This window comes from Triticum dicoccoides, chromosome 6A (genome assembly GCF_002162155.2).
Source record: "Triticum dicoccoides isolate Atlit2015 ecotype Zavitan chromosome 6A, WEW_v2.0, whole genome shotgun sequence".
Classification (NCBI taxonomy): domain Eukaryota; kingdom Viridiplantae; phylum Streptophyta; class Magnoliopsida; order Poales; family Poaceae; genus Triticum; species Triticum dicoccoides.
In genome coordinates this window covers 87,103,659-87,113,966 of record NC_041390.1, presented here as the reverse complement: position 1 = coordinate 87,113,966, position 10,308 = coordinate 87,103,659, and the positions used below count along the sequence as shown (strand labels likewise).

Here is a 10,308-nt window from a genome sequence, read left to right as displayed (position 1 = left end):
TTTTTTCTCAGTGATGGAGCTGGACCGCTGTGGTCGTTAGGAAGCCACGCAAAATCGCACAACCATGCTTTCATAGTTGCACATCGACAACCAGCCGCCGAAGTGGCACATCCTATTGGTAGGGGTAGTTGGTGAGCAGGTGTCTACAACACGCCTGCAGAGGTGGTCAAGGTCTGACTACAAGATCCATTGTGGCTGGGTTAGTAGGTCGCCAAGGGAGTCCTTGGTCATGGAGTCGGAGTAGCACCTCCACTACCTCCTCCAATCCTTTTTTCTCGGCGATTTTTTACTCCACATACAGTCAGCCAAGTGTATTAATTTTCATACATAGTTGCAGAAGGACTAAATAAGCATTGGCATGCTCAACTTTCTCAGTTGCTCAACGTTGCCATCTTCAAGTTTTTTAGAATTGTCCCAAGAGTATGTAACGACTTGGCATCCTCAGACTTTCTAGTTGCAGAATAATATCTAATTAGTTGGCAACCTCAGTAATTCTAGTTGCACAACAATATACAACTAGTTGACATCCTCAGCTTCTCTAGTTGCACAAGAACTCAGATTAGTCCCATCTTAAAAAAATTGAGGATTGCCCAAGAGTATGTAACGACATGGCATCCTCAGGCTTTCTAGTTGCAGAATAATATCTAATTAGTTGGCAACCTCGGTAATTGTAGTTGCACAACAATATACAACTAGTTGACATCCTCAGCTTCTCTAGTTGCACAAGAACTCAGATTAAAAAAAAGGGCAACCTGGTGCATGTAGCTCCCGCTTGCGCAGGGTTCAGGGAAGGGTCCGACCACTTTGGGTCTATAGTACGCAGCCTTTCTCTACATTTCTGTAAGAGGCTGTTTCCAGGACTTGAACCCATGACCTCATGGTCACAAGGCAGCAGCTTTACCACTGCGCCAAGGCTCCCCTTCACAAGAACTCAGATTAGTCCCATCTAAAAAAAATTGAGGATTGCCCAACAGTATCTAACGACTTGGCACCCTCATGTTTTCTAGTTGCAGAAGAGTATCTATTTAGTTGGCACCCTCTGCAATTCTCATTGGACAACATTATCCAAGTAGTTGACATCTTCAGCCTCTCTAGTTGCACAAGAATTCAGATTAATCCCATCTTAAATTTTTTGAGGATTGCCCAATAGTATCTAATGACTTGGCACCCTCAGGCTTTCTAGTTGCAGAAGAGTATCTATTTAGTTGGCACCCTCTGCAATTTTAGTTGGACAACATTATCCAAGTAGTAGTTGACATCTTCAACCTCTCTAGTTGCACAAGAATATCTCATTAGTTGGCATCATCAGCATTTCTAGTCGCACAAGAATATCTGATTAGTTGGCATCATCAGCATTTCTAGTCGCACCAGAATATCTCATTAGTTGTCATCACCAGCATTTCTAGTTGCAGAACAAACAGGATATCAAATTGCCATACTCAACTTTTTAATCTAGTTTTCCAGAGAACAAATATTTGTATGTAATGATAATTAATCACCTCTACCTTTTCTAGAGAACAAACAGGATAGTCACAAGTTATTTTTTCTGTATTCTCAAAATGTGTTACAAACAAGATGTTTTGCAATGCAGAACCCTAAGTAGTTGCACACTAGTTTCACAATGTATTTGACACACCTTTTTTTTACTTCTTTTAACTTACTAATTTTCACAATCCATTTACAATATTTTCTGGCACTTCTTTTGCACAGAGTGGTTATGTATGTTGCACAGTTTGCAGTAAATAGGTTGCACAGATACAAAACAGGAGATTTGTTCAGTGTTTTTCTCACAAATTTGTTGTTCTAATGATGTGCAGGTTTATTTGTCAAGGACCTGACGTAGATTCTGCACATAATTCAATGCTACAATTCTTATACACTGCTATTTGGACGAAGAAAGAAGATTCAGATGGCAGAAAATAGTTTTCATCCTTTTCTGTTTTTTCTTTAGTATATTGAACATATTTTCCCTACTGCATTTTCTATGTGACAAGACTATGTACGCTTGATGTTACTATGTTTTGTGCTTTATTAGTCTGCTTTGTTTTTGTTGCACAGATTGCAGCAAAAGTTGGCATGGATCCATGTGTGGTTGCACAAATATCATTTCTTTTGCACAGACACTACATGCAGTTTTATTGTTCTATCTGCAACTACACATTGTGTTTATTTGCACATATCCTGGCAAAAGTTGGCTTACATTCATGTTTAGTTACACAAATAGATGGTTTTTTTGCACAGGCACTACATCCTGTCTATTTTTGCATATGCAACTACTCCTTTTTTTATATGCACATATCCAGGCAAAAGTTGGCTTAGATTCATGTTTAGTTGCACAAATAGATGGTTTTTTGCACAGGCACTTCACCCTGTCTATTTTTGCATAATGGTAGGTTTATTTGCACGCATCCAGGCAAAAGTTGGCTTGGATCCATGTTTAGTTGCACAGGAAAGTGTTCTATTGTGCAGAGATCATATTCAACTCAATTTGCTACTTCATGTTCCTTCTTCCTTCAACTATGGAGAAGACCGGAGAAGATTTGTGGCAGATCCAGAGGGAAAGGGAAGGGGAAAGTGAAGAAGGATGATCTAGAGGCTAGAGGGAAGTTACCTGATGCTGCTACCTGCTATGGCTTTGTACTCCCTCTTCTTAGAATTGAAGCTTTTCTGGCCAATTTCTTCACCTAGTTTTGCTCTGCCATGGCAGCTCTGTAGGGTTTGGATCTAGGCCTGGGATACACTTTTTTCGTGGAGAATCAAAAGGGCGACCCGTGGGGGGAGGAAGTGTGGGCGAGCTGTGCGTGGGAGGCGTGGGGATGTGGTTATCACGTGACAGCGATGGGGGAGATTTTCTTTTTATTGGGAGCGTGGGCAGTCGGGTAGGAAGGAACTTTCCTTCCTGGGACCAAGGGGGACAGGAAGTTGCCTTTTATGGCTGGCCGCTCCATCGCGCTAGTGGGCAGCCGGCCGCCCACTAGACGCTCCCAACAAAATTTCGGTGTGAAATCAAATAGAGAAACAAAATTTAAAACGGTGTTAAAAGAAGAATTTTCTCGTGCTTTTTGTCGCACCACGACAGCGAACGAGAGCCCACAGCTGGGCCACGGCGCCGCAGCCAATCGAGGATGCCAGCCCCACCTGCAAGCGACAGAAAAAGACAACCCCACCACGTTTTCCAGAACGTCTTCCACCAAGCTCGAACCGACCACAGCCCACCCCACCCGTCCCGTCCCCTCAAACCAACGCACGAGCGAAAACGAAACCCTCTCCAGGATCCCGCGAAGCGAACTCCCCCCTCTTCCCTCTCCCGCCGCGCCCCCAAAATCCGATCGGCGGCCACCCCGCCGGCGGCGCCCAATCCTAGCGGCCAGGGGTTGATTCGAGCCTGCCCCGCGAGGAATCCGAGGGATTCGAGGCGGATTTCCTCCGGGGTAGGAAGGATGATGATGGGGTTCATGATGGGGAAGAGGAAGGAGCTGGAGCAGGTGGTCGACGGCCTCTGCGACTTCTCCCTCTCCGGCCCCGCCGCCAAGTGCCGCCGGCTGGTGAGCGCCCCCCGCATTCTCTCCCCTTTCTCGCGCGCCTCTGCTTGCTCGAGCTCCCGTCACGCGTCCCCTGCTTGCGCGCAAGCGGTTACGCTTCCAGTCGATGCTTCTGGTGCAGTTCATGCTCGGATCTGTCGTTTCAGATTGGGCAATTTTTTTCCAGCTCTGCTGGTTGGTTGAAGTAGCTGCTGGCTCCGTGTGCATGCTAGGTTTGCTACTGGCTGGGTGGAGTACATCTGTTGTATCAGGTGGTGGTTTGGTCTTCAGTGCATGCTGGGTGCTAACCACCCTGTAGACTTAGTTTTAGCTAGTGGTTCATGTGTATTGCTAGATGGATACCAGTTTGTGTGGCACTTTGGCCGGCTGCCTCGACGTTGTGCTTCTACTGTGTTTTGAGAAGCATGGTGAATGCGCTGCTTAATTGGTTGTTACTTATCTTGCATGTGCTTCATTTCTGTCATATATTAAACAGATTCGGGTAGGAGTTGCTAGAGGGCACCGGCATGTGGTTTTATGAAGTTTATGTATGATAAATGTAGTGGATGAGCTGGTTTGTTTGATGAATAAACCTCCAGGTAGTGTCATGCTACTGTAAACCTCCAGGTAGTGTCATGCTACTGTATTTTACACAATTACAAACCCAGAGAATTAAATTAATGTAATGGTTTAGATTGCACTTCAGTTCATCGCCACACTTACTATCTTTCTATCTATGCTAGTATGCCTACTGTCAAGCCCATGGGCTGTGTCAGTGGCTATATATAAAGCAGTTCCATCCATGCATTTGCTTGATCGATTATATATTGTAGAGTTGCAGTCAATGGCATGCTTAATCTCTGCGGTACCTTCTCTTTACTGCTTTACAGTTAATTTAAGTGACTTTTTTTGCCCTTTCAAGATACTTTTGCAATTAACATCATCTTTTATGGCTCAAAATGTTTCACTGGGATAGCTCATTTGATTATATGCAGTTATGGATATACTTTGATAGCAAGTGTTAATTTCTTTATCTGTGCATTTACCAATGCATGTCCTCTGTTGGTATGAGCTTCAGCATTGTAAACGTTTATTGAGATATTCTGCTTAATAAACATATTGTTTCCTTGCATTCAGTTTAATGACCAGTATTAATGGCAAGTTACACTAGGAAGTGCATATGCATGTTGCATTTTTCAGTGCTTCTGTCTAAATGAGCATTCTTTCACTACAGGGTTTATCTGTTGCTGCAAGTATTTTATTCAGACATTTCTTGCACCTGTTACATTTTGCTGAATAAATGTTGCTTATTATTTGAAGGACCCTGGTCTCCCACCTAGTTTGGAAGAAGAACCACCGTGTCCTTCCATCCCATATCAACATCAGATGCTAGGAGAGGAAATCAGCAGTGGTGCTAACATGCCCATTGTGGAAGATATGATAGAAGTTGCCATGCCATCTCATCTGTCTAGCGAGGACAAGGCACTTGTTATATACAAGCCAGTAAACAAGCCTACCCTCTTTGGTCTCAGTATCGCAAACCCTTCAATCATAGTCAGTTCAGACTTGATACGTGGATTAAAGAGTAAGTCGATTATGATCAAACTTTCATTATATTTGTATTTGTCTTCTTATGCATGTTACTATTTATAATACTGCAGTACTCACATTGTGCATGTCTAACATGTTCTGGGTCAAATGTCATGTATAACAGCAGTTATTGTATCAACATTCTGTAAGCATGACGAGAGTGTTACATTCACGCCTTAATAAATAAGTTAGTGAGGATTTGAGGCTAGGTTTTAGATAGAAATCGGAGAGGTAGAAGAACAGACAAGAGGTGAGGCATGTAGAAGGTGAGGCAGTTGCGTGCTTCTGTTCTGTTCGATCTCTCTGGCTCTCTCTGATTTCGCTGCGTAGGGGCCAACTCACCACAAAGTCCTCCAAGGCCTGTGTCGCCACTCTGTCCCATTACTGTCACACACACAGCCCATAACAGTAAGAAACTGTGGCATAATACTTCCAGTGGTGCTATATGCAAGTATGCACAGAACTGTAAAGGTCCAAGTGTTTTGTTGTGCCATGTAGCTAGTGCATATGAACATAACTGGATTCCTAAATGAAACATGGTTAAAGGGGGAGGTTCCCTCCATAACTGTACTCTGTTAGGTAGAAATGAGGCACCCTGCGGAGGCTGTGCCTCGAACGCCAGTGGTCGAACTCACAGGCGTGTGCTCTAGCCAACTGATAACAGCTTGGTCCTCATAACTCTGGATTCCTGTACACATGTTTCCTCCCATGCAGTTTCATCTCATATGCATTGCCTATTATTGGGAGGTAAGACGACGGTCAATTCTAAAGAAAACACATTCTGCATGTTGATACATTCGGGCCCTGTTGCACAGCATGATGTGCTTCATACGGCTTTTCTTTTCTTAGTATTCTCGTTGCTAACTTGTTTGTCCCCTGTTGTGCTAGATTTTAGCCATACATGCTTTTCAACAGTTATCTTATTCCTTTAGTTTTTGTTTGGTCTGTTCTCTATACTTTGAGCATGATTGGGTTGGGTCCCGTTTTCGACAACCTTCCTGTTTGCGAGCCACGTAATATTTGTCTACTTGTCTGTTGATGACATATAACCCCATCATTTTCTTTCTCGTCTCTCAGATCAACCTTTCAATCAGGGGAACTGTCATGGGCTGGAGGACAATTCTCCTGAGCGCAGCAATTGCTTGGCCTTAGTTCCTTGGTCGCCACAGCGGATTGCCATGACATCTGATTGGTCCGCATCCCCACCAGAAAGCACACAAAATGTTGAAGAGCCAATGGACGCTGATGAGACAGAAGTTATTTCTATGGACTTTGAGGAAGCGCCTCAAGCAACTCCGAGGGGAATCGACGTGGATAACATTCACCAGTGGCACCAGCACTGCATGAACCCGCCATCGCTGCCAAACCCGTCAGCGCCAGTCATGTGGTCGTGGTGACAAATCTGGAGATGTCGGCCCCCTTAACCGCAGGTTACTTACACACGAAGGATGAAGAAATTCCTATAGCTGGCCTCCACCGGAAGTGTATGTCTACTTTTGATGGATTGAGAAATGATTGCTATGTGCATAATAGTCCCTCTTTAGCATAGTTCTGATCTTCATCAGTAACGTCAATAGACTTCTGTGTTAGAAACGTCCCTTTTACAGCTACATGACTACATCGTTGGACTTGTGTGTTAGAAACAGCCCTGTTACCGGCTTACTGTTGGTGCCCCCAATTTAATTTGATCTGGTATTGTTGTTGCAACATGTTGGTGCCCTTTGCAGCTATTCTTGCAAAACTTAGCTTGCATTGTGGTTGAGACCACGGAGTATGGCCATGTCTTGATGATGTTAGACAAGTTAATCTATATATGGGACAATGAAGGGGCTCAACTTGTATGTACTCCCTCTGTCAATAAATGCAAGACAGTGATCTAAAACGTCTTATACTGTTTATTTACAGAGGCAGTACATTTCATCAAGCTTGCATTGAAATGCACTTGTGCGTAAATATGAGCAACATGGTTAAATTGACGTCCGCTGACATGTGGAGGTGCCTCTGCACAATCTGATTCCGTAGCCATCGGATGAGCCGTCACACGGAGCGCCAGCGCAAGCCCTTCTCTGCACGCTTCCAGCTCTGCCTGGAATTGCAACTTACGGTAAGCAGGGAACATGATTGCACAAGTGTCATTCTTGTACTACCGGCTGTGCCATCAGTCTCCTCGTATGAACCACATCCAACTTCGCTCACCCTACATCAGAGGTTTTGTTGACCACAGTTAAAACATGTAGGGTGTATTTGATAGCTTGCATCGTTTCCCCCCTTGCATATGTATCTCATCTGGGTCAGCTGAGCGGATGTAGGCTGAAAATCATGTTCTGCATATGGTTTGGTTGCCTTACTGTCTGCGTGTTTGGTTGCCTGTTCACGGTTGTGCTCATACACTACATGGTAGTATTTAGTTGCATATACTCGGTTAGGACCGCTTACTTTGTACCCTATGTAGTGAGCTTATTATCACCTTACATACGATCATGCCAATAAAACAACACTACAATTATGACGAACTGGAGGATGATGAAGTTTTCGTCCCACACAACCCAAACTGTCTAGAAGGCTTGCCTACCTCAATATTGCTCTTTTGCTTGAGCAGAAACTTGGAGTAAGCATCATCTCTGTATAACGAGTCACTCTGAAACCCTCCCTCTGTATACCACATACCGCTTCGCCTAGCATATACTCCCTCCGTCCGAAAATACTTGTCGGAGAAATGGATATATCTAGATGTATTTTAGTTCTAGATACATCCATTTTTATTCATTTCCACGACAAATAATTCCGGACGAAGAGAGTATGACAGAAGAGCAACAATTGAAGCAGTGAGCAAAGAAACACAGTACACATGGAACAAAGAAAACTTAGGCATGCATGATTATCCAAAAGGCAAAAGGCAGGGCAAGTTTACCATAGCTTCTGTGGTGTCATCCTACCACCATATCCAAAAAGAGGGTGTAATCCTACCATCGAGTTCGCCAATCAGCGTGAGGGGTTAGTATATAACACCTCATCAAAATATACAACAAGTTTTAAGCCCGAGCTACCACAAAATGTACATCGTCGCCATCATCATCGTCGATCATCATGCACGTCGTCACCACCGCCACCACCACCACCAGAAGCAACACTAGTAGTAGTGCTTGCCCAACCAGATCCTAAGCCAAAGCACGCTATGGGCGTCTACCATGGCAACGAACACAACACCATGTGCCTTGTTGTCCAACAGGTGGCTAAGTGCAGCAATCGGAGCCTCCGGACTGAAGCCACCTTCCTCCATGACGATGTTGTATAGGTCAAGGTAATGTAGACTGACTTGCTCTCTGTAATGGCGGTTGCTACCTCATTGACGTTGTTAGTCATGCTACTTGTCGTGGTTTTGTCACGGCAGATGTCCTAGTGAAAGGACTTAAGCATGGAGCCATCGCAACGTAGGTTAGCTCGAAGGGGTTGATCAGGACGAAAGACTCAAGTTTACCCAGGTTCGGCCCCTCACAACGAGGTAGAAGCCTACGTCCTGCTTTGAGTTGTATTGCTTGAGTATCAATTACAAGGGTGCGAAATCGCGTGACCTAGCTCTTGATCAATTGTTTCTTGCCCTAACCCGCCGCAGGGTCTCGCCTTTATATGTTGGGAAACGTTGCATGGAAAAACAAAAAAAATTCTACGCACACTCAATGATCTATCCATGGATATGCATAGCAACGAGGGGGAGAGTGTGTCTATGTACCCTTGTAGACCAAAAGCGGAAGCGTTTGACAATGCGGTTGACGTAGTCGAACTTCTTCTAGCTCCGACCGATCAAGCACCGAACGTACGACACCTCTGAGTTCTGCACACATTCAGCTCGGTGACGTCCCTCGCCTTCTTGATCTAGCAAGGTTTCGAGGTTGTAGATGAGTTCCGTCAGCACGGCGGCGTGGTGATAGTGTTGGTGAAGTGATCCGTGTAGGGCTTTGCCTAAGCACCGTGAGAATATGACCGGGGGTGTAAACTGTGGAGGGGGCGCCACACACGGCTAACAATTGATGTTGTGTGTTCTAGGCGCCCCCTCCCCATATATATGATAACACCCCTTAAGAGTCATATTCTAATAACACCAGCCTTATTCTGCACATCCCCCACCAGATCGCCGCTGCCCCTCCCCTCCCGAGCTTCTACCGCGGCAGCGGCTTGGGAGCGCCGCCGCCCCTCCCCTCCCGGCCTTCTTCCGCGGCAGCGGCCTGGAAGCGCCGTCGCCCTCCCCTCCCGGCCTTCTTCCGCGGCAGCATCCTGGAAGCGTCGTCGCCCCTCCCCTCCCGGCCTTCTTCCGCGGCGGCGGCCTGGCAGCGATGCCTCCCCTCCCCTCCCCGCTTTCTCCCGCGGCGGCGGCCTGGGAGCGCCACCGCCCCTCCCCTCCCGGCCTTCTTCCGCAGCAGCGGCCGGCAGCGACGCCGTCCCTCCCCTCCAGGCCTTCTTCCGCAGTAGCGGCCAAGCAGCGCCACCGCCCATCGCCTCTCGGCCTTCTTCCGCGGCAGCAACCGAGCAACGCCGCCCCCACCAGCATATGGGCCTTCTTCCACGACAATAGCTCGGTAGCGCCGCCGCCGAACTCCTCCGGGCCTGCAATCAGCTGTACTTCATCAGATGTGGATTGGTGCTGCCTCGACATCAAACCAATTCGAGCAAGGAGAACTGTGCGCAAGGTTCCTTCATCCACGACAGCTTCTTGGATTAAGTCTGCAACGACCTTCAGAGCAAATCCTCCATCTCCGTTCACCTTGAGCAACGTCCAGACCGCTTGTGAACTTCTGAAGGGCAAGTGGACTGCACGGGCGAACGCGAAAGTTGTGCAGACGGACGAGAAGAGAACTTCCTCCTGCAAACGCAAGAAATCACTGCAACACGAGGTAAGCAGTACACTTCCTCAACCATATCAGTTTTGTTATTCCAGACAAAGCAGTACATGCAGTCCAGTACGCCTACAAAAATGATGCAGTGCGGTTGCTTCAGTTTGTTGTGGGGGAAAATGTAGTGAACTTGCTCGGTTATGTAGTACGCTTGTGTAGGTTCATTACGGACAACGATGCAGTGCGGTTACTTCAGTTCACATTGCAGGGTGATGCAGTCAGCATGCATTAGTTTCGCAGTACCATTTGTAACACATTGCAGTTCGCATGATTCCGTTCATTTTGCCTGACGAGCATGCATTAGTTTC

At 46.2% G+C, this 10,308-nt stretch overlaps 1 protein-coding gene across 1 annotated transcript; it reads left to right on the top strand.

Moving 5' to 3' along the window:
• Positions 1-3,214: 3,214 nt before the first annotated feature.
• On the top strand, positions 3,215-6,841 carry LOC119315188. Its single transcript, XM_037589858.1, has 3 exons — positions 3,215-3,545; positions 4,842-5,106; positions 6,189-6,841. Exons 1-3 carry the CDS (start codon positions 3,441-3,443, stop codon positions 6,506-6,508), a joined length of 690 nt encoding a protein of 229 aa, XP_037445755.1. The 5' UTR covers positions 3,215-3,440; the 3' UTR covers positions 6,509-6,841.
• Positions 6,842-10,308: the final 3,467 nt, after the last annotated feature.

Excerpts from the sequence above, each read along its gene's own strand:
- LOC119315188 (XM_037589858.1), top strand. The coding sequence starts at position 3,441 with ATGATGATGGGGTTCATGATGGGGAAGAGGAAGGAGCTGGAGCAGGTG. Across the intron at positions 3,546-4,841 it reads CCGCCAAGTGCCGCCGGCTG|GACCCTGGTCTCCCACCTAG; the intron begins GTGAGCGCCCCC and ends TATTATTTGAAG. Across the intron at positions 5,107-6,188 it reads CTTGATACGTGGATTAAAGA|ATCAACCTTTCAATCAGGGG; the intron begins GTAAGTCGATTA and ends CTCGTCTCTCAG.